Source organism: Fistularia commersonii, chromosome 1, assembly GCF_037954325.1.
Source record: "Fistularia commersonii isolate RoL2024-O1a breed Wild chromosome 1, RoL_Fcom_v1.0, whole genome shotgun sequence".
Lineage (NCBI taxonomy): Eukaryota > Metazoa > Chordata > Actinopteri > Syngnathiformes > Fistulariidae > Fistularia > Fistularia commersonii.
The window spans coordinates 5,773,296-5,797,921 of NC_141284.1; the positions used below are offsets into that span (position 1 = coordinate 5,773,296).

At 44.6% G+C, this 24,626-nt stretch overlaps 1 protein-coding gene across 2 annotated transcripts; it reads left to right on the plus strand.

The window, feature by feature from the left end:
• Positions 1-64: 64 nt before the first annotated feature.
• LOC147237254 (AP-1 complex subunit mu-1-like) lies at positions 65-23,807 on the plus strand. 2 transcript variants are annotated; one of them, XM_086145982.1, is made up of 12 exons: positions 65-118; positions 722-878; positions 2,101-2,168; positions 3,033-3,163; positions 3,238-3,385; positions 3,487-3,613; positions 4,613-4,755; positions 4,954-5,025; positions 5,102-5,260; positions 6,210-6,335; positions 13,104-13,179; positions 22,809-23,807. In XM_086145982.1, the coding sequence occupies exons 1-12, from the start codon at positions 77-79 to the stop codon at positions 22,829-22,831; spliced, it is 1,272 nt and encodes a 423-aa protein (XP_086002108.1). In that variant the 5' UTR covers positions 65-76; the 3' UTR covers positions 22,832-23,807. The 2 variants fall into 2 exon arrangements, with proteins under 2 accessions (XP_086002108.1, XP_086002116.1); XM_086145990.1 differs by lacking the exon at positions 65-118 and having other exon boundaries at positions 756-878; positions 2,101-2,170; positions 3,034-3,163.
• Positions 23,808-24,626: the final 819 nt, after the last annotated feature.

Below are 24,626 nucleotides of genomic sequence, written 5' to 3' on the forward strand. Positions count from 1 at the left end.
GCGCGCGCTTGCGGCGCAGATCTCGGATGCTCCGCAGCCGTCACGAGCCCCTCTTGTCACACCGCAACCGGAAGTCATGTCCGCGAGCGCCGTGTACGTGTTGGATCTGAAGGGGAAGGTGAGTGGTCGGGTTCCCCATTTTATCGGAATTTTTCGTGTATTTTGCGCCTTAATTACAATTGTGTGTTTTTCTGGGACGTCTTTCCAAGGCAACAGATCAAAGGACATGGTTATTACTGATGCTTCACGTTAATCCCCACTTATTACACCGTTATTACAGCGTTATTACAATGGGTTCATTGAAACTGCTTCTCTGATTTAATTTCACGCTGGCCGGTTTTGCTCATTGCTTCCTGCAGTTCCTCCCAGAATCAATGAGTAATTCATAAACAGGGAGATGCAAACAATCACGATATATCGATGAGAGTGCATGTATGCAGACGTGTACACCGAGACGGCAGACTGCAGGGTAAGAGGGGAGAAAATTAAAAAAAAAAAAAAAATTCCCACAAACTTGTTGTTATTACACAGAAATAAAAACTATTACACAGTACTTAAAAAAATAAAGCAAATGGGTTTTGACCTGATCATTTTTATTAATTGAAATAATAACCCTGATAGCCGCATTAACAGTTTGGCACCTTTTGCTTTGGTTAGACATTGGGGGTGCTATTTACAAAAATATCCTAAAGAAAGACGGCGGCCTCCCTGTGTCCCCCAGGTGCTGATATGTCGGAACTACCGCGGCGATGTGGACATGTCGGAGATCGAGCACTTCATGTCCATCATGATGGACAAGGAGGAGGAAGGCAACCTGTCGCCCATCCTGGCACACGGAGGGGTTCGATTTATGTGGATAAAACACAACAACCTGTATCGTATCCTTTGCCCTGGGGGGGGACCGGGACCTCGGGGGCCCCCCGGGCCTCCTGACTGCTTCACCCCACCAAACTCCAACTCTATCTGATTTTAATTTAGTTTATTATGATTTTCTTGATTGATTTTTTTTTTTTCTGACCAATATCTAGTTGTGTTTTTTTTTTAATAAGTGGCTTCTTGTTATTTCTCATTGATTTTCACTTGGTTCTCTGGAACTTTGGATTATTTGTTATTTTTTTCTTATTTTCCTGCTCATTCCTGGCCTGATATTTTTTTTTTTTAATCTTCATTTTTATTTATGTATGAATTTTATCAATTCGGGATCGGCTCTGAGCCCCTTCTTGTTTTCAGTGGTGATGGACAGGCTGACAGATGAGGTTAGACAGGAATCTCCATGTACCATGATGTTCGCAGATGACATTGTGATCTGTAGCAGAGAACAGGTTGAGGAAAATCTAGAGAGGTGGAGGAATGCGCTGGAAAGGAGAGGAACATGTTCAAGGAGGTTGGAATGGGTGGAGAAAAGTGTCAGGGGTACTATGGGATAGAAGGCTATCAGCCAGAATGAAAGGAAAGGTGTACAAGACAGTGGTCAGACCAGCCATGCTGTATGGACTAGAAACAGTTACACTGACAAAAAGGGAGGAGGCAGAACTAGAGGTTCGCAGAGATGAAGATGTTGAGGTTTGCTTTGGGATTGACCAGGATGGAAAGGATGAGTGAAGAATGAGTCTATTAGAGGAACAGCACATGTTAGATGTTTTGGAGAGAAGGTCAGAGAAGCCAGACTGAGATGGTTGGGTCATTTACAGTGGAGGGATAGTGGATATCTTGGTAGACGGATGCTGGAATTGGAGCTGCCAGGCAAGAGGTCTCGAGGAAGACCAAAGAGAAGATTCATGGATGTGGTGAGAGTGGATATGAAGGTAGTTGGTGTGAGAGAGGAGGATACAAAGAATAGGGTTAGATGAAGAAGGTTGATTTGCTGTGGCGACCCCTGAAGGGAAAAGCTGAAAGTAGAAGAAGAAAAAGAAGATCAATTAATCGTCCATTGATTGTGGATCGATTGCTATTATAATTCAAAATTTTATATTGTGTCTGAAAATCACTCTGCCCCCCACCCGCAATATTTACAACTTCCGTGATATATGATCAATATGCTAAATTGAAAAATCAATTAAAAATAGATAATCAATGACCTTGACCCCCTCCCTCCCCCAGTCGTGGCGACGTCCAAGAAGAATGCCTGCGTCTCCCTGGTTTTTTCTTTCCTCTACAAAATCATCCAGGTGGGTTCCTCGCCGCGGTCTTCGTGACGACATTCGATCTTGACCTTGGGTGAAGGGGCTTTTTCTGAGGGCTGTGTTACCATGGAGACTGAAAGCAGAAATGTGACGTGAAATCATCTGACCAATCAATTGGCTGTACAGAGTCACATGACCCCCTCCTCCAGATGTTAATGACTTTCACTTGATTGCATCCTGATAGTAATTTATGGAATAAAACAACACCCAATTGCAAATTTATGACTTTGAAAGCGACATTTACTGCGTTGAATTATCTTTATATTTATTTCTCACCTCATGACATTAGATATAACCCAGATGCTAGAAATTATGCCATCCAGGTAACTCAGTGTAATAACCTAGTCGTCATCGTAGATCCTCATTCGCTTCCATGACGAGTCTTTTTTTTTTTTTTTTTTTAACTGTTGTGCCCTGCAAGCCTTTTTATTTTTAGCCTTTTTGCAACTTTTTTTTTAATACCTTGGATTTATTTTTCCTGAGGCGCACACAGCTCGGACAAGACACACCCCTTATATACCGTAATTTCCGGACGATAAACCATGACTTTTTTCACTTAAACAACAATCTGGGGTAATATATGGATTTTTTGGGGGGGGCTAACGAGCTTCACGCCGCTAAAATATTTATCCTCATCACATCGGATCGATGAAATGACAGTGAAATTCTGGGTCCAAAAAAGACGACTTTGACGGTTTTACTGCGCAGGAGGAAGCCAAAGATAGCGATCGGCTAGCCGGTGCGGCTTACAATGAGGTGCTCGATAGTCCGGAAATTACGGTAGCTGTGTTTTCGGCTCTGCCGGTCATGTGACATGTGATGTTGGAGTTTTTTGTTCGTGCCGGGCAGGTTTTTTCTGAGTACTTCAAGGAGCTGGAGGAGGAGAGCATCAGGGACAACTTTGTCATCATCTACGAGCTTCTGGATGAGCTGATGGACTTCGGCTACCCCCAGACCACCGACAGCAAGATCCTGCAGGAGTAAGACGCCGGTCCGCCGACCCCCACCCCAAATCCCACCCCCCATAACTAACCCTTCCCTTCCCCCCCTGCAGGTACATCACTCAGGAGGGCCATAAGCTGGACATGGGCGCCCCGCGCCCCCCCGCCACTGTCACCAACGCTGTCTCCTGGAGGTCAGAGGGCATCAAGTACAGGAAGAACGAGGTGTTCCTGGACGTGATCGAGTCGGTCAACCTGCTGGTGAGGAGCTCTCCGGAGTTTAACAGACAGCCGTCAATCACGGTCTCACGTCTGACTTGTCTCCCTCTCCCCTTCCACCTCCGTCGGTTTTCCCGCCGCAGGTGAGCGCCAACGGTAATGTCCTGTGCAGCGAGATCGTGGGCTCCATCAAGATGAGGGTGTTCCTGTCCGGGATGCCGGAACTCCGGCTCGGCCTCAATGACAAAGTTCTATTTGAGAACACTGGACGTGAGTCAAACGAAACGCGTGCTTTTTTTTTTTTTTTTTTTTAAATCCCAAAGCCCTTCAGCTCATACGGTTAGTTCCATATTCAACTGCATCCCTTTTAAGTTTTACTTTAACTTAATGTATTTAATCTAATTTAGCTTTAATATTTTTTCATAATTCCCTTTTGACTTTTCTTATTTTCAGTAGATTGATTGAAATTCAGTTTTCTTTTATTTAATACAATGCAATTCATTTTTACATATTTCAATTGTAATTTTTTTTCCAGCAAATGACAAATTAATTTTAAATGTGATTGAATTCTATTTTTTTTGTTTTTAATATTTCACAAATCGTTTTTAATATTTCACAAATTCAATCACATTTAAAAATGTATCCTGAATTTCAATTAAATTGAACTTCATATCATTTTTATTACATTGCATTTCTAGTGTTAATATAATCCATATTACTGGACATATATTCAGATTAAATTTAATATAATATATACGGTATTATATAATATAATAGAGAAAGTATTTGATATTTTATAGGTATATAATATAATATAATATAATATTGATGTATAAAAAAATAAATTAACAAAGATAATCAAAAATTAATATTAACTTTTAATTTAATTCAATTTTTAATTAATTTTAACATAATTCCATTTTAATACATTTAATTGATAGTAACTGAATATAACTTTTTTTGTTTTGATATTGCCTTAACAAGATTAAATTAAAAAAATCTGAATTTATTTAAGCTAAATTGATTTTATACAGCATTAATGATATTTTTTCAGTTAAAAGGGTGCAATGCAAGAAATAATGAGCTACATAGATGGACAGCAGGTGGACGGTGGGGTTAAAAGGGGATATGAACTATAAAGTAAATCAGTAAATGTATGTGTGAGTGTGTGTACGTGTGTGTTTGTGTGTGTGTGTGTGTGTGTGTGTGTGTGTGTGTGTGTGTGTGTGTGTGTGTGTGTGTGTGTGTGTGTGTGTGTACTGTTCGCAGGGGGCAAGAGCAAATCAGTAGAACTGGAGGACGTGAAATTCCACCAGTGTGTCCGTCTTTCCCGCTTCGAGAACGACCGCACCATCTCCTTCATCCCCCCGGACGGGGAGTTCGAGCTCATGTCCTACCGCCTTAACACACATGTACGTGCACGTCGGCCCACCGGCGCCGACACCCCAGTCCAGCCGAACGTGCAAGAGGCCTGGTTTGGCACCCTGTGGTGCGCACGTGTCTTTTTAATGAACTCAACAGCAGCTGTGACCCAATTCGTTGTGACGGCGTCCGAATGTAGACTCTGAACGCAACACAAACGGATCCTGGTGTGTTTCCTTCCCCCGCAGGTCAAACCCCTGATCTGGATCGAGTCCGTCATCGAGAAGCACTCGCATAGCCGGATCGAGTACATGATCAAGGTAAGCCGGCTGCCGATTGTGGCCCCCGGGAGATCCCTGGGGGCCACAATCACCCTTCTCCCCCCCTCCGATGTAGGCCAAGAGCCAGTTCAAGAGAAGGTCGACGGCCAACAACGTGGAGATCCACATCCCGGTCCCCACTGACGCCGACTCCCCCAAATTCAAGACCACGGTGGGGAACGTCAAGTGGATCCCGGAGAACAGCGAGATCGTTTGGTCCATCAAGTCCTTTCCCGTAAGTCCAGCTTCCTGAAACCCCGGTGCCCTTAAAATTAAAATAAAAAAATGGGGGGAAAAATTTGCAATGAAATTTCCAAAGCTGGATATTTGCTGATAACTTCACGAGACTGTACCTCAAAAAGAAATGACTCACCAAATGAATAGATTTGAAAATCTGCAAAAAGTGAAATAAATCACCCAAAAGTTATTGATAGAAGTCTGTGAAATCTGAAAATTGGTTGATAATTTCGCAAGATTTTGCCACAAAATAGACGAATAAGTATATAATATTATCCTCCCAAAAAACTTAAAATTTTCAATGAAATTCCAAAACCATATCACGATATTCGCTGATCATTTTGCGAGACTACCTCAAAAATGAACGAAAAGGAAATAAATTTCTCAACAAATTAGAAAATATTCAAAAAATAAAATAACAAAATAAAGTTATTTGAAAATTCTAAAAAAAAAAAAAAATTCAAAATGAGCCACAAATCAAAAAATCAGCAAACAATTAATCATTTGAAACTGTATGATAAAATTATTTGAAAATTAATTTGAAAATGAATTGAAAATTTAGAAAGATAAATAAATAAATAAACAAGTAAACAAATAAATAAATAAATAAAAAAACCTGGAATCTAATGCTAATGCTAATGCTAATTAGCTCTAATCTAATGCGAATTAGATCCAATTAAATCTAATGCTAATTTATCTGAAATAAGATCGTAACGCATGCTTTAACTTAAAGGTTTGATTTATTTAATTTCAGGAGGTTTACCTACTTTCATTTGAAATATAATCTTGTGACATTTTCACAGCAGGTATGAACCTGGTATTTTTACTACCATCTCCCAGGTGTGTCAGTACTGGGTGTACTGCTTGCAGCAGTACCGTGTATAGTACTTTGTAGTACTTGTATATTTCTAGTTCCTGCTGACTTCGCCGGTGTTCTTGGTCCTCAGGGGGGCAAGGAGTATCTGATGCGAGCTCACTTCGGTCTGCCCAGCGTGGAGGCGGAAGACAAGGAGGGCAAGCCGCCAATAAGCGTCAAGTTCGAGATCCCCTACTTCACCACGTCGGGCATCCAGGTGAGACCTCGCCGCCTTGCGGTTCCGGATTCGGCCGCTAGATGTCGCTGCTGTAAAGGGAATAGACTCGGCACCGTATTTGTGGACGTCCTGGAAATCAGCTGATTTTGAAAGCCACGGAAAGAGAAAATCCTCGGAATCTCTCTCCCGTCAAAACACGATTATTCTGATGTCCAATTTCATGAAAAGACGAAGTCGTTTTGAGAGACTCGTCACATCTTCAGTCGTTACCGAAGAGTGTTTCTATGAAATTCACCAATAAGATCCCCCCCGATCACGGATGTAATCCATGATAATCTGAGCAATCAGGCCTCCTCTTAACTGTGTTAGCATAAGTTTTTAAATTAGCCTCCGCGCGATTGACACCTACGTCGGTTTTGTGTACTTCCGGCAAAAAAATGAGCACGTTGGAGTTGTGCTTTTATTTTGAAAATCTCCCTCATGAAAATATAATCCCAATTTTAACCCAGCAGGTTCATCGAAGACTCGAAATTGTCCGTGGGTGTGAATGAGGGGGGAAACGGTGGGATGTCTTTGGGTATGATTGACAGGTGAACCGGCGGAAGCCCCGCCCCTTAGACTGAATATCGTTCTATAGCGGCGGTTGGGAACCTATGGTTGGCGAGCCATATATGGCTGACATATATGACAATTTTGAGTTGAAAAAAAAAATCAGTTTGGAACTGATTTTAAAACACTTTTGATATTTCTTCATAATACTGTGTCATTTTAAAGTAAACAAAAATTCGTTTTGATGGTAAATTTCACCGATTTACCCGTCGGTCGGGTCGCGAACCAATAGCTTCCGAGCACGTCTTGGTCATTGTAACGGTGAAGAAATTAATTTCGATCAGATGGTCAACTAGTTTATTTGGTTTGACCCTTGTAACGGAAAAGATGGCGAAAAGAAAAAAAGACGATGATAACCGTGCATTCCAGGCTGTGTGGACAACGGAATTTACATTTGGCTCTGCGGTATGTCTAATATGCAATGATAAAATCGCATCGATGAAACGGACAAACATAAAGCGGCACTTCGAACAAATCCATGCACCGCCAGAGGTCGCATTAAAAGTAAGACATATTTAATTTACTATATGTCGAAAATACTAAATGGCTCTCAATTAATTATACATTCATATAGACCCCCACCTACATTTGGAAAGGCCGACGGTTCCGCATCTTACGATCTGCATCATCGGGGTGTTTGTTTTTATCGCCCCCTAGTGGATAGGAGGCGATAAAACTACATGGATCATCCTAAAATTACAGTATCGTTGTAACTACTCTGTACTTCCTTTTAAGTCTTTTGGCTCGCTCTTCTTTTACCCGATTTATCCTGAATCCCATCTTGGACTTGAATTCCTTAAAGGGCTTTAGCGCGTAACACCGATCATCTTCGGTAAAGTTTCCTTAAAAGAAAAAAAGGAAAAATTGGCAGTAAAAAAAAGCAATTCTTATAAAATTCCACTGAAAGCGTTGCAGAGGGTCGTTGCAGAGCGGCGACTCACAAATAAACATTCAGTACTGCTAATGTGTATTTTGCCAACTGACTGCTACATAAATTGCCTATATTCAATTTATTGCTGCAAAAAACAACACATCGTCCCCCTTCATGCTAGCATTCCTGTTGCCTGGTTATTACATGTGTATAACAGTATAATAAGCAATAACAGGGATGTAAGATTCCCCCCCGCCCCTGTTTTGAAGGTTGTGGTTTAGTCAACAGGTTGTGGGTCCCGAGGAAGTGGGTGACAGGCGACGTGGCCTCGCCGTCGGGTTAAGGAGAAGCATAAAAATAAACTGCAGGCAGTCAATTTGGGGGTCGACCCGTCGTGAAACCGGAGCGCAGAGTCGCAGCTTTCAATTTAGCGGCGGCGCGCTCCCCTCTCAAGTGATGAGGGCTCACCTTGTAAAGAGGGGGTGTCGGGGGTTGGTGGGGGTGCGGAGGAAGCCGCAGCTTCCCTAAAATAGCAGCAGTAGTCCGGATCAATGGAGACGTCATTAGAGAGATGCTACCATTAGCCGCCGCCAGGCCTGCTATTACTGCAAGATCACTGGTGATGAGGAGCTATTATGTGGCTTGAGGTGAGACCCCCGGGGTCCCGACAGCCACCACACACACACACACACACACACACACACACACACACATAAACAACACAAAGATACCTCAGAGTGTGTGGTGAGTGGGGGGGAGGGGGGTGCTTCAGCAGGCTGTTCTTATTAAAGGGCACACGCCGCTTAAGTATGTGTGTGTGTGTGTGTGTGTGTGTGTGTGTGTGTGTGTGTGTGTTGACATTCATGTGGAATCTTCAAAGTTTAAACCCGTCGAATCCGCAGAGAAGAGGAAGTTTAATGTAAAGTATGTGAATTATTTCAGAATGCATTCTCTTAACTGAGACTCATATAATGTGATATTTACAATCTAATTTGTTTTTATATTTACTTCTGTTTTTTTTCTTTTATAAAGCTTATTGTATGTAACTCTGATTGGTTCTGTGGATTAAATCTTTGGAAAATATGGAAACTATTCACACACTTCCAAAATATATTTTAATTATATCTCCACATTTTTAGCAATTTTTCCACATTTCTAATTTTTCCCCAATATTTTTCCCAAGTTCTTCCAATTATATCTCAAATTTTTTTTTTTTTTTCACAAACAATTTTTACCAAAATATTCCCTATCCCTCCAAATTTTCTCCCATTGTTACAAATTCAACCTACTTTTTTAAATCAGATTAGATTTGATTAGATTAGTTTAGGTTAGGTCAAAATGATCACAATAATCTTTAAACGGTCACCGTTTGCCGGGCAATCCACCAAAGCAGATGAAAAGACCACGAGTACTTGTTGGAGTACTTTTACCTCGAACCGAGTCTTGCATAGAGTACTTTAAGCACCTGAATATATTCTGCACAAATAAATAAATCTATGTGTACGGATATAAGCTGCGCTTGTCTATAAGTCGCAGTTGTCCACGTTATAACATCAGATATGTACACAGCAAGATGTTACACAATTTTTTTTTTCTCTTTTAATTAAATACATATCGGTAACATTCACAAAAACGTCCTGGAAGTTTTTTTTTTTCTACAAACAGTACTTGTATGAAAAAGAATCAGTGAAAAAGATCAATATAAATAACAAATGGAAAAGTGCATCCATTCATTTTCTGTCCCCACTATACTATACTATACTATACTATACTATACTATACTATACTATACTATGCTATACTATACTATACTATACTATACTATACTACACTATACTATGCTATGCTATACTATACTATACTGCCAATGTCACCCCTTTAAATCACGTGACGTGCCAACACTTGCACGCTTGTGCTCATGCCCAATCCTTGATATAATATAATATAATATAGTATGATGTGATATAATATAATATAATATAATATAAAATAATATAGATCAATATAAGTAACAAATGGAAAAGTCCATCCATCCATTTTCTATCCATGCTATACTGTACTATACTATACTATGCTATGCTATGCTATGCTATGCTATGCTATACTATACTATACTATACTATACTATACTATGCTACACCATGATGCTCAGAAGAGTCCCGTGCCTTCAAATCAGAACCGAACTATAGGTGCACGTGTGTGTGTGTGTGTGTATGTGTGTGTGTGTGTGTGTGTGTGTGTGTGTGTGTGTGTGTGTGCGAGCGGGCGGGGCATAGACATGTTCTTGGCCCCGCCGCTGACGCCACGGATGGATGTTTCATCTGGTGAAGAGGAACCTCATTTCCCAAAGCTGAAAATCATCGCGGCCCATATGGAAGAGATAAACCTATCAGATCGATGTGATACGACTTATGGGAGGATGTTAATGCCCCTCCTCCTCTATCACCCCCCCATAGCCCCCCTCCCTTATCACCCCATTCCCCAACCCGATACCCCCCTTCCCTCCGTGACCGACCGCTCGCGCCGTTTCATCTCTGCAGCACTTCCTGTCCTTCCCCGTCTCGCCACTCCCCGGCACTCACATCCACGTTAATTTTGTCGACCCCCTCCCATCACCCCATCAGAGACCTCACCAACACACACACACACACACTCACTGGGGGGTCCTTATAGTTGTCGCCTTCCCTCCGCTTCCGCCGAGGTGCGATTCGGCGTGATGTGTAAACGCACGCTTCGGCTTCATTATGCAATCAACGTGTGCGGGCGTGCGTTTGTGTGTCTTCCGTGCGCACGCAGACAAATCCGAGCGCATTCCGTGTCGCTTCCAAGTGAAACTCCGACGCGCCAGTTCTTTCCAGAGATTTATTTGTTAATTTCTTTAGGTTTCTGGTGTAACCCCCCCCCACCGGGTCCTGTGAGAAAAAGCGGGGTCGTGCTTCAGCGGGCCGATCCAAACAATCACACGTTCCGGGTTATTAAAACCTATCGTCTGTCGGGATAATCTCTCACCTCCACCGGGAATATCAAGCTCGGCCAAAACAAAGCCGGGCGCCGCCGCCGTATTGATAAATTTGAAATGGCGGCGCTGGATGGCGGGAAGGAAGCGCCTGACCGTATAGTTTTGTCCAACACAGTTGGTGCAGTCCGTGCCCAGCGTAAGCTCCCAAACTGATTTCTATGTGATTATGCTGTCCGTGTTCCTCTAAAGTTCTCCAGATCGGCTGAAAAGGAAAACATCAGTAGATGTGGATAAGAGGGTGCAATGAATAGCCTAATTTCCAAACGATAAGCCGCGACTTTTTTCACTTAAATAACGATGCGGCTAATATATGGACAAGCTTGTTGGCATTTATCCTCGTCACATCAGACCGATGAAATGACCGGGAAATTCTGAGTTTGTTCAACTCCGACACTGAAGAAGACGACTTTCACGGTTTTAGTGGGCAGGAGGAAGCCCAAGATAGCAATCGGCTAGTCGTTGCGGCTTATATTGAGGTGCGCTCAATAGTCCGGAAATTACGGTACATGAATTGGAATGGGAGGTTTGAACAGTAGGTGTCTAAAAGAGATGGTTGTATTTCAACAGTTAATTTTTTCATTGTACTCCGTCCTCCTCCCACAGACTCTAAACCAGACGTGTCAAACTCAAGGCCTGCGGTCCAAATGTGGCCCGCCATGTCATTTTCTGTGGCCCACCAGAACGCCTTAAAAGCTCTGATTGGCTTAAAAGAAATACATCAGACGCGTGCATTGACCATAAACTACGTTTCCCACAACTCGTGCTGATCATGTTACCCGCAAAGTGACGGGTTGCCATTAGATCGCAGTGTATGCACATCAATGACATGTCCAACAAGCGGAATCGAGAAAATAATCAAATGATATTCCAGGAGGAGACTCGTTGATGCAGATGGAAGGCTGTTTCAAGAAAGATAGGAATGCATATGTTACATTTTGGATTTGAATGTTTTATAAATTCAGAGTTATTTAACATCAAGGAGTAGTTGCATTTATCTGACATTATAAATTAGTCACATTTATACTGTTACCGTTCCATGTGGCCCTTTGAGGGCCACCGTGATGCTGATGTGGCCCTCGGTGGAAATGAGTTTGACACGCCTGCTCTAAACCATCCGTAGCTGTGAACCAGAGGATGAACGGTCGGATGTTTCGACACGCGGCCTTGTGATTGATAGGTCGAAGTTAAAACCCCGCCTCTTGACCCCAATGTCAGCTGTGATTGGCTCCAGCCCCACTGTGGCCCTGAGCGGTCCAGACAATGAATGAATGAATGGGTTGGTACAATGACCAAAAAAGGAAGAGGATTTTAATAAGACGCTCCCCGTGTTCTCCTGCTGTCGTTGAGGTGAGAGGCAGGGTTTCACTCAAGCCAGGGGTGGGCAAACTTTTCGACGTTTGCTTGCATTTCATGCACAAACCGATTTTTCCCTTGTAGCTTCACGTCCAGCTCATTCATGTGTATCAGTACATCCACAGTAAAGGCTAAATCCCAAAGCCTATCTGTGTCATTCAGCTCAGGAAAATTCACAAGTCTCCTCAAGTAGCTCCAAAAAGGAAATAATCTCCTGTTTGAGCTCCAACATTCATTGATCCAATCATTCACATCAAGTAAGGATTCTGTACCAATCTTTGGCGGGCCGGATTAAAAAGACCGGCGGGCCATATGTGGCCCGCGGGCCGGAGTTTGCCCAACCCTAACCTAGGCTGTCAATCACAGGGCCTCAGATGGAGCCATCCAACCATTCACCTTTTCATTCACACCTCTGGACAATGTAGTCTTCAGTGAACATGCACACTTTTTTTTGGTCTGTGGGACGAAGACGGAGAACCCGGAGAACCATGACAGGAGAACCTGGAGAACAGGGATGTTCTCCAGAGGGGTGCTGGGGTTTATTCTTATCAAGGAGAAACTAGGTTTCGGAAGGCTTGAAGTTCTCCTCCTACTGCAGGTAGGAAGGATAAAATGCTATGTTTGTGTGGCTGGAGGTACTTTTACTGCAAAGGTTGGCGTACAGTGTGTGGGATCGAAGTTTAAGGCGGACATCTGCGTCTTTCTGGAAATCTCTAATGGCCGTTAATCGGCGCCGACCCCTGGAACGATAGTCCCGTAGCCGAGTCCCGCCCCTGCGCTCCACATCTGCCTGGCACCTGCCGCCGCCGGTTTTCACACGCACACACGTGAACGGCATCAGGCCATCTTTGAGCAATTACCCCGAGGAGCGTCATCGGCGTAGTGGAAGGGTCCGCGGGTGGTGAGCAGCTGTCTGCAAAGTGGAGCTGACCTCCTCCCCCTTCGTTCTCCGCAGGTGCGCTACCTGAAGATCATCGAGAAGAGCGGCTACCAGGCGCTGCCGTGGGTGCGATACATCACGCAGAATGGCGGTAAGAACCTCTTTCACCCCCTCGTCCCGACGCTCATGATGACGCGTATCCTCAAACCAACCTTCAATAACCCTAACGTAACCTTAAAATAACCTCAGTCAGACCTTAAAGTAATCTTCATCTAATCTAATCCAACTGTTAATTAATCTAAGCTTCAATGAACCTTACATTAATCTTAGACTAACCTTACTCTAATTTAAGAGTAACCGTAATCCAATTTTTGACTAACCTTGATCGAATACTGATCTAACTAGAAACTGACCTTAAACTAACCCTAATCCTACATTACGCTAATCTTAATCTAACTTCAATTGATTTTAGACAAACCATAATCTAACCTTTAACTAAACTTAAACTAACCTTTATCAAACCTTAATCTAGCCTTGAATGACCCTTATTCGGACCTTTATCAAGCCTTAAACTAACCTTAATCTAACATTAATCTTACCTTTAACTGTCATGAAAATAACAATCAACTTTAAACTGCCCTTAATCCAACTTTAAACTAGGTTTAAAGCAAACCTAATTAACTAAATCAAATTAACCTTAGTATAACCCTAATTGAGTAATCTCAATCTTCAACAAACATTCATATAACTTTAGACTTAAAGCTTAAAATCTAAACTTCAATCTTCCATTAGTTTAGCCTTAAACTAACTTTGAACTACTTTACCTAAAACTAACCTTGATCTTACTTTAAACTACCCTTATAATAACCAAGACCAAAGAGAGGATATATGGACGTAGTGAGAGAGGATATGAAGGTAGTTGGTGTGAGAGAGGAAGATACAGAGAATAGGGTTAGATGGAGAAAGTTGACTCGCTGTGGCGACCCCTGAAGGGAAAAGCCGAAAGAAGAAGAAGAAGAAGAAGATCAATTAATCGTCCATTGATTGTGGATCGATTGCACCCCGCTATTATAATTTAAAATTTTATATTGTGTCTGAAAATCACTCTGCCCCCCCACCTCAAACTAATCTTATACTAATGTTAATGTAGCTTTAAACTAACCTAAATGTAACCTCACCTTGATATAACTTAAAGTAACCTTATTTTAAACAAAGCATAAAACCTTGTAACCTTAATCTAACCTTCATTGAACCTTAAACCACCCCAAACTAACAGCTATCTAACCTTCATCGAACCTTAAACCACCCTTAAGTTAACCTTAATCTAACCTTCATCGAACCTTAAACCACCCCAAACTAACCTTAATCTAACCTTCATCGAACCTTAAAGCACCCTTAAACTAATCTTAATCTTACATTAGTTTTAGCTGAAGCTAACCTTAGACTAACCCTGGGCTGGCTCCAACTCTTCCCCCCAATACGTTTTGTTGTGGGGACAAAAAGAGGTGAGTCCCTCCTGTGGGACACCATTCGTGCACCCACAGCATGTGTTCCACATCACAGTGCACGAACACACACACACACACACGCGTCTGACAGTTCTTTAATGGGAATCAGAAGCGTATAACTCCTCCATGTCTTCAGCATGTCACCCCTTGTTTCCCCCATTCCGTTCCGTCGGTTCCATCCGAGATATTCCTGGGTTTGTTCCTCTGAGATCTGGGTTCTCGATAAGGATCCAGCGGTCAGGTGTGCTGCAGCGCGGACATGCGGAGGATAACAAGGTCATGATTGGCGGCGCCGGCCCACGTCTGTTCTGCCGTTGCGTCAAAATTTGCACGCGGAGTCGTTAAAAAGCGATGGGAAAAAAAACAGGACCACGCGGACGACGTCGGGAAAACACTGCGGTGCTCCAAGGCGCCGTTTTCCGCCCCGAAACAACGTAAACAGCCTCTGCTGGCAACAGACTGCTGGCAGGCCGCCGTGATTGGACTCTGGCGAAGCCTCTTGATGAAGGGAAATGTCTCATTGCGAATTGATCGCATGCGCGTCGAGCGCACGCTTCCTCTTGGCGTGATCGGGACGTTGCGCGGCGCCCGTTCGCCGGGCGAGGGCCGTCCTTAAAATTGCCGTCCGGAATCAGGAGGCGGGTTTGTTTTCTGCAAAGTGATGTTTTGATTGGCTCGACGGACATCGACGCATGCGTGCGAGCAGCGCGCGCACATGATGCTTTAATATGGCGGTGCAAATGTGTGTGTGTGTGCGTGCAAGTGTGTGTATTCGTGCACAGCGGCGCAGGAAGCCATAGATCACGGCGCTCACGCGGGGTCGCCCTGTTCGGCCCTGGAGGAAGCGACAGAGCTGCACCTTCCCCTTCGCGCTATTGTGTCTGCGCTACATTCCAGACGGCAGGTCAAAGGTCAAAGGTCGGGGAGTTGGCGCCGTGACGCAGGCTAAACACCGGCTGCACAACAGAGGGGAATGAGCAGGTTGACTGGATTTTATTTTGCATAAAGAAATATATTTGCGCATAAAAGTTCTGATTTGAACAATGAGACTAAGTGGTAGCATCCTGCACACACACACAAACACACACACACACACACACACACACACATGTACACACACTTGCTCCATTGGTATAGTGTGTATAGTTATCAATGCAGTGACGGTCCAGGCTCTTCATCCTTAACTAAACCTAACTCGGAATGTATTTACACACACACACACACACACACACACACACACACACACACACACACACACACACACACACACACACATACATACACACACACACACACATTTTATAGGAAGGGCATTCATTGAAGTATTGTTGGTCCAGTATCCTCCTCCTAAACCTGAACCTAAACCAAGCTGCAAATGAATTTACACATTCTTTATCTAACACACACACACACACACACACACACACATACACACAGACACACACACACCTACACCCTGCTCCGGACTACCATGTCTGCTTGGTCTTTGTCCTCTTCACTTTTTTGGTTTCAAACGAGTCAATTAATCACATAGCTTGGTTGCCATGGTAACCTGAACAGTCTTTGGGCTGGCGTGACGTTGATCAGGACTTCTGGCATCCGGACCCTCTGCGTCAATCCACAAAAATCCCAGCCTTGTTGGTTGTTGTGGAGACCACGCAGCTGCCATTCCCTGTGATTGACAGGTGACTGATTCAGTTTAAGCCCCGCCCCTTGCTTCCAACGCCAGCTGGGATTGGCTCCAACCCCCCAGGTTACAGGTGACTGATTCAGTTAAAGCCCCGCCCCTCGCTTCCAACGCCAGCTGGGATTGGCTCCAACCCCCCAGGTTACAGGTGACTGATTCAGTTTAAGCCCCGCCCCTCGCTTCCAACGCCAGCTGGGATTGGCTCCAACCCCACAGGTGACAGGTGACTGATTCAGTTTAAGCTCCGCCCCTTGCTTGGATTGGCTCCACCCCCCCACCCCAAACAAAGAGGGGGAAGCTGTGCTTTGGGGCCGCCAGATGATAGGTGGATCATTGAGCTGTTCTCCAGTGGTTCCCCTTGTTGCTATGGGAAACGGACTGATAATAGTTATTATCATTGCAATACAATTTGATATTTATTGTGGTTTGTAACAGATTTATTAGCGTATAATTACAAATCTTCTGTGGGATGAGGTTGTCTCCCAAAGAGTGTGGGGATCGCCCCCGCGACCATTCATTCATTTATTCTCTGCCATTTCTGCAACCCTGGGATTGAGGTCTGGGGCTGAGCCAATCACAATGGACCTTGGGCCGAGAGGCGGGGTTTAAGCCGGGGTTCGCCACCTGTCCATCAAATCCCTTCATTCAGTAAAACTGCTGTCTTTGGACTGCGGGAGGAAGACGGAGAACCTGGGTAGAACCCAGGCAAACCTTGAAAACCAGATATATGATTGACATTTGGCCGGCCCAGGTTAACCCCACCTCTCGCCATCCCGGATTGGCTCAGCGCCCCCAACCCCATGATTGTGATTGGTGATTAGTGATTTAGTAAGTTGATGAACGATTGTGAAATGTGATCATAGTCTGCTTTTGAATCCACAGGTGTATTTATGACATTGTAATTACACGCTAATACTCATGCTGACGTCCAGCTGACGAATGACAATCAAGCCCAGACGATATCGGCTTTTCCCTAAAATCTGAAAAAAATTCAAACAGTGTTTATCTTTCTCTCCGTCGTTGACATTGTGAACGCGACGTGTTCTTTAACTTCGGAGGGGGAAAAAAAAAGAAAAAGCTAAATGAGTGTGAAATAGGCTTTTAAACGCTAGCGATCCCGTGTGGCTCGCTGGTCGGCTAATGACGAAGATCGAGAACCCCCCCCACACACACACACACACACACATATACACGCGCACATACACACACATGCACCCCTCCCCTCGGGGAGCCACGTGCAGAAGGCCCCGCTCCTCAATGTTTATGTTCGCTCCGGTCTCCCGGCGGCTGCCAGGACTGGCGGCCAAGGAATGATTCAGGAATGCTCGCTCTGGAGAAGGGGAATTCTGCACCGGCTGATCGGAACCCACCAGACAAATAGCCTGGATTTTTTCTTTCTGCCTTTCCTTTCTTTCCACGGCTCTCCATTTTTTTTTGACAAGATCCAGTGAAATAAGAGTAGTCGAACGCGAAGTCGCCTCCCGATCGAAAACAGGCAAAAATTCCTATTTTCTGAATGTCCGAAGATACATAGGTCATAAAACGCTGAATTCAACACAACTTCATATTCACACACACACACACACACACACACACATACACGTATTTCAATGGGTTTGTGTTTTGCACTTAAATCAGTTTAAAGCTGAAGCCGCCAACCTTCTACGTTATTGCACTGGTATTGCAACTTTATTACAAGGACTTTGCGCAATATTATGATGAACTGTTTACAAAATGATCATTCCTTTTAGAAGTATTACATAAAGTTACATTTATTAATTCATTGGACAGGTCACCAGTTGATTGACATATACAACATGCATTATAATGTTATGTATTCAGACTGGCGCCACCTAGTGGTCTGGGGAGGTACTACACCCAAGTCTGTTTCCCGTTGTATTCAGTTAAACTTGATCGGATTGGTTCTTGCCGCTGTGATGAGAACTGCGGGTTTGGTGTGTCTATTAGTCCGAATATGTGCTAAGAATGTCCGGTCAATGCATCTTAACAACATCATGTACGACTTTTCACTGTCACACTTTGACCCCGTGTGACCTCAGGCATGCCTGGTTTGAATGGTTCCACGTCCCCCCCCCCCCTCCTCCGGTAGCCATGTTCCATCATTTGTTTTTTTTGCAACTGAGTTCACCGTTAACACATACACACACGTTGTGTATGTGCGCGTATGCTTGTATTTGTGTGTGCGCATGTATTAATGTGTGTTTGCGTGTGTGTGTACGATCCAACCTAACTGGCAAAACTGCTACTGATAACATGTGGCAGAAGCGTGTGTGTGTGTGTGTGTGTGTGTGTGTGTGTGTGTCTCTGTGACGCCGCTCCGATGAATCTGCGGTTTCCCTCTGGGTCGTGAGGACTTTGAGCACCACATGTGGCGGTTGATTTTTCTTTTTTTTTTTCTTTTGTAATGTCCCACAAAGATAGAAGTGTGTAGCCGGGAGATAATATCAAAGTGGCGCACATGTACGGCGTGTGTCCCGCGGAGGACACACACACTCACATACACACATGTTGCACGCGTGGCCCGGCTCGGAGCGAGGAGAGGGGCGTATGCAGCGGCTGAAATTAAAGACCTCCCGTGAGGTTTTTTCGGGACCCTCTTTAAACGCCAAGCTAGCAATTAGCCGCGAGCGGAACCCGTCCATTACCACATCCAGGGGACGTCGGCTGCCCGCCTCCCTCCCTTTCATCATACCCCCCCCCTCGCTCTGAAGCCTCATAGGAAACCAGCGTTTGATGGTTGTAGTTCAGGCCTCGGTGAGCCGGGTGTGTGTGTGTGTGTGTGTATGTGTGTGTGTGTGTGTGGTGGTGGGGGGATCGCCGTCCATTCATTGTCTGGCTCTCGCCATTGACTCGCAACACTGTAATTACACACAAGTGGCTAGACCCGCTGGCTGCGCCCTGAGACCCGGCAGGTTGGAGGCAGCGGTTTGAATGCGTGTGTGTGTGTGTGTGTGTGTGTGTGTGTGTGTGTGTGTGTTTGTGTGTGTGGGTGTGCATGGCGATTCGGAATCACAGCCTCTGCTTGTATCCAGCTGACTGCTATTTCTTTGGAGTGAGTTGGAAAACACACCATGCCTCACACACACACACACACACACACACACACACAGACGCGCTAAGCTCGGATTGCGGCAGGAAGTACCTCGGCCTACGGGGGTATGCCGTTCTCCCCTCGGCTCAAGGTCGTCCCGAATCCCGGCGGCTTGGAACAGCGCAGTGTTTTCCTGAAGTTGTCGGCGGGGAATATTGAGGGGTTAAAAACGCGTTTAGACAAAGCGTTTTTTGTTGCGTAGCTAAATGCAGCAAATGGCGCAGTATCATCGCAGGCTGTAAGGGGGCGGTTTTGTGCAGTGATGCTTTGCAAAAGAAACCGAGATGAAGAAGACAACTTTGTGTCAGGTAGAACCACGGACCGCCGCCTTCTGAGCTCTGCACTGCCCTCTTTGCGGATGCGATGCTCAACAAAGTCCGCGGTCGTGACGTTAACAGTTTCCTGGAGAAATAGAAGTGCACCTTCTCTCAGGTCCTTGAATTTACTCTCACGGCTTTTAAAGGGCCGTTCCTCCATGAATTTGAAAATATATTCTTTTTTTTGTCCAATCGCCGCCAATTAACGCCTGACCCTGCCTGGACCCCCCCCCCGGGAACGCAAACCTGCACAGATCAGCGGAACCCCAGGGTGTCTCCAAAATGTTCACTGCTTGAATTTGACAGGATTAAACTCACATATTTTATTTTCCCAAAGCAAATTTTTCAATGGTTTACTGCAAAAGTTGACCCTTCGCCATTCCGAAAATGAATTGGTCGGCTTCAGAATCCAGCAAAATGCAGTTTATGATTAATAATTATCCAGCATATTTTTTTTTGGGGGGGGGGCTAGCCCGTGACGGGTATCCGGATACACTGAGATGGGGTCAGACGGAAAATGCCTCCGAGTTAGCCTGGTTTGATCTCAGCTTGAACACACGCTTCGCCATGTTTCACCTCCTCATTTTCCATCTCGCCGTTGCAGCCCAGCTGAACTTTACACTTTACAGTAATAAATGAGTATTAACATGTAATGACAGTGTAATAACAGTGCAACAATCATAACAGTAATAACGGTGTCATATTATACCATACAACTATAAGTTAAATTTTTTTCTATCATTGCTCTCTTATCTCAATCGCCTATCCTGGGGAGAGACGAGATTTACCCGGAGTAGTCAGCTGTCAATCACAGGCATCTTAGAGTCCTCAATGGCTGTTTCTGAACTGTGGGAGGAAAAACGAGAGCCTGGGCGACAGCTGACCCGCCTGGCCTTCAACTTAATATATAATTTTTTTTAGAAAGTATCCAACAGCATTCCTTTCTTTGCATTTGAAGACTGTGTTTTCCATTTATTGTGACAGAATGTGTGTTTGTGTGTTTGTTGCGGCCGCTCATCAGGATCCAGTTATTGCAAAGGTTTGCTGCACTGAGCTGAAAAACCCTCGTAAATGTAGCCGCACAGTGCGTGTGTGTGTGTGTATGTGTGTGTGTGTGTGCTTGCATACGTGTGTGTTTTCAGCAACGACATATGGTATCTGGCGTAGAGCAGCCCACGCTTAACAGAATTTGGCAGCTAATTTCTGTAAACTCACTTTCACATGTTAGCTGACCTGGAGGTATGCTAGCACGTTCTACTGTACAGCTGTGCGCTTGTTTCCCGAGTGCCCCCCCCCCCCCGGTTGCCCTTGGCAACCCTCAGAAACACGCCGCTGCAATGGGTCCTGGCTCTAATTGCTCTTGAAGCAGATCTGATTTAAGGCAAATGAAATCCAGACACGACGAGCTTATGGGGCGAATAGTTTCACCGCCCCCCGGCCCAGCCTTACGCACACACAGCCCTGTTTCCATAACAAAAGCCATGTGTGTGTCGGTGCGACTGTGTTTGTGTTATTGTTATCATTGTAGAAATCATAGCTTGTGTTCTTTAGGCGGGCTGAGTGCCGCTTTGGAACATGCTCGACGGGTCGGTCCGCACTGATCTCCGGCCCGCTGTCCCTCCTTTAACCTGCGTGGGATCCCGTCAATTCGTGTGTGTGTGTGCACCGCACACCTGTGTGTGTTAGCGTGCAAGGAAGTGCAAATGGTGAGCTAACCCATACTGTCCCAAGATACACAGGTCATAAAACGCTGAATTCAACACAACTTCATGTTCACACACACACACACGCACACGTATTTCAATGGGTTTGTGTTTTGCACTTAAATCACTTTAAAGCTGAAGTCGCCAAATGTCTGCGTTATTACACTGGTATTACAACTTTATTACAATGACTTTGCGCAATTTTTATGATGAACTGTTTACAAAATGACATTATTCAGTTGTGAAGAAGGTCAGATGTTCCGCCCTCCAGGACGGACGGGAACATGTTCTGTTCAAAGCCCCCTGCAATTATCACATCAGCATTTTTGTCGGAAAATTGCCCAGGTTCTAACATGCTGGAACGTCCAGGGAAGGAAACAGGTGCAACCGATCAATACGGCGAAGGGAAAAAAAAAGTCATTGATTTAGACCAGATATTTTCCATTATAACATCAGGTTACAAATGAAGTGCAAATGTCGTTTGGAGAGGAAGCGCACGTGGAGCCCAATTGGGTATTTTTTTTCCTTTATTTCGACGACGGCTTCGGATGAAATGTGGGTGAAAAATGGGGAAAAAAAAATAAATCCAGCAGCGACATGGGATGTGATTCACGCAGTATCTAAAGACAGATATTGATTTGTAATTAGTACTTAATAAATGTATTCCTTACGTCTATACATCTATTGCTAACGTGTGTGTAATTACATCTTTATAACCCTACTCTACTATTTAGAAATGTAGGAGTCCCACATGATTATTTATCTGCAAAGTCCCCATGTGGTGGGATCAATAAAGGTCCAGCTGATCTAATTCACGGAGGGTGAGGGAAGGACGTGTTCCAAAAGTGGGATTGATTCTCGGTGACGGCGGCGTTGGTGGCACGCGTCCCGGGCAACATCTGCCGTCCATCCACCGATGACCTCATGATGAGATCACGGCTCATGTTTTCAATCAATCTCCGCCATTCCAGGGTGTTTTCCGTCCAGGGCTGGGGGTCGGGGGGGTCACGGTGGTGACGGCGCAGAGGTAGGAAGGTAGAAGGATGCTTGGCCGGCTGCATGGAGCCAAGGTGCTACTTCCTTAAAAGTAGCCCGTTTGTTTGCATTTCATTATCCAATCAGTGGAGGTGTTTTGTCAGGTGCCGTCAGACCCGGTGTGTATGCTTGTTTTGCAGTTTTGTAAGTCAATCGATCAATTTCTAATACCTTTGCACTCCCGGACAAGAAACAAACATGGAGGGACCATAATGAATGTGCAGGCCCGATAGGTTGCTAGGTTACAAGGTTGCCAGGTTGTCAGGTTGATGGGTTGATGGGTTGCCGAGTCAGCGGCATGATGTGTTGCTGGTAGAATGTTCAGTGTGCGGAAATAGTATAACCTCCATTGAGCTCTTTGACCTCTGTGTGACCTCTGTGTGACCTCTGTGTGACCTTTGCTTCCATTGTCTTGCAGACTACCAGCTGAGGACGCAATAGCGCCCTGAACCCATCGCCCTTCTGACGCCTACAGGAAGCGGAAAAAAAAAAAAAAAACGATGGATAAAAACAGCGAAACAAAACAAAAAAAAAACCTGCGTGATGATGTCAACGCAGGTCCTGCAGCTCGCCATCAGTCGGACTCGTGCCCCGAAACCCACCCACGACCTTGAGCTCGGAAAGTTTGGACATGTAGCGACCTGCCAAAGTACCCTCACACACATGCACGTGCACACACACAGGGTTGACAGTAAGGTAAAAAAAAACCCAGTGGTGCAATTTGTAAATTTGAATTTGAACACACATGGGTGTAAACAAACCGACCTTTGACCTGTGACCTTTGACCTCAGATGTGGGGGGGACTGCATCTTCATGCATCTTCATCTGTAAATGATCTTCTCAGGCCGTTACCACTGAAATGGAGGTCATTGTGTGTGTATGGCGGGTGACCCTGTGTAATAAGGCTGTAAAAAGTCATGATCCGCCATAATTCTGAGGGTTCATCTGACGGTCAGGAAGACCAGGTGATGCAAAACTATAAAATGAATAAAAAGGTAATGAGATACAAAAATACCTAGACATAAAAAAAAATTAAAAAAAATTCTGTCATCTGGGTTCTCTCTCCGTGTTCTCATAATAACCCTCCAGGTTCTCTGCCTTCCTCAGTAGGTCCAGTGACAGCGTGGATGAGAGTGTGGACAATTAGATGCCTACGTATGATTGACAGGTGACCTGTAAAACCCTGTTAAACCCCGCCTCTCGCCAGCTGTGATTGGCTCCCGCTGAGACATGTAACGGGGAAAAGAAGCAATTAAAAGAAATAGTCGGTGAATGAGTTCTAAATCCATGAGACAAAACATGAACCTTATGGTTTGTCATGATGGGAGCGTGCACATGGGTGTGCACGTTTGCATCACCTTCTTTCTTTTGTGTGGGGTTATTTTGTGAAATTAAAGGACCAGAGCACATTTAGATATGTAACTGCCACTTCCTCCGCCCGCACTCGAGTGTGTTTGTGTGTGTGTTTGTGTGTGTGTGTGTGTGTGTGTGTGTGTGTGTGTGTGTGTGTGTGTGTGTGGGAAAGAGAGCGTGAGTGAGTGAGTGAGTGAGTGAGTGAGCCGCTGCGTTATATTGCCAGGCCAACACAAGAATGTCACACAGGAAACCCAATTGGATTTCAATTCCGACACACACACTCACACACACACACACACACACACACACACACATACACACATAAGCGCCCCCTCTGAAACCGATGCTAAAATTGGTGTGTGTTGTGTGGGAGTGTTCCTGGAGATCTTTAATTCAGTGCACCATTGTTTCCTACCCCCAGCTCCACGTCCTCATAGGGTTCTTTTTCCACCTGGTTCTCCTGAGGTCTCTTTCAAGACGGTTCCACCTGCAATGCTCATGCCTCGCTGTACATAAAATATATTTAAAGTCTTGGCGGGAAAACAGGAAGTAAGCAAGTCTCGGTTCGACCTGGTTTTGCTCGAAAGGAGAATGATCAATGGGGAATACTCTTAAAGATGGCATGGGGTGCAAATTTGGCTCATCCAGAAATAAAAAAAGAAAAAAAAAAAATTAAAGAGATACTTTGTTCTAGCTAAGCTAAATGCTAATCTAAAATAAGTTTTGGAAAAAAAAAAAGTCCTCCATCTCTTGACCTGACCTGGACTTGAAACAGACCGGCCGGCTGCTTATTAGCAGTATATAACGTTGTATTACAGAATGACTTATACATGAAGGGTCTGGATCTCAGAACCTTCTTCATTTTCTGATCCAATCAGAG

Excerpts from the sequence above, each read along its gene's own strand:
- LOC147237254 (XM_086145982.1), top strand. The coding sequence starts at position 77 with ATGTCCGCGAGCGCCGTGTACGTGTTGGATCTGAAGGGGAAG. Across the intron at positions 119-721 it reads TGTTGGATCTGAAGGGGAAG|GTGCTGATATGTCGGAACTA; the intron begins GTGAGTGGTCGG and ends TGTGTCCCCCAG. Across the intron at positions 5,026-5,101 it reads GGATCGAGTACATGATCAAG|GCCAAGAGCCAGTTCAAGAG; the intron begins GTAAGCCGGCTG and ends CCTCCGATGTAG.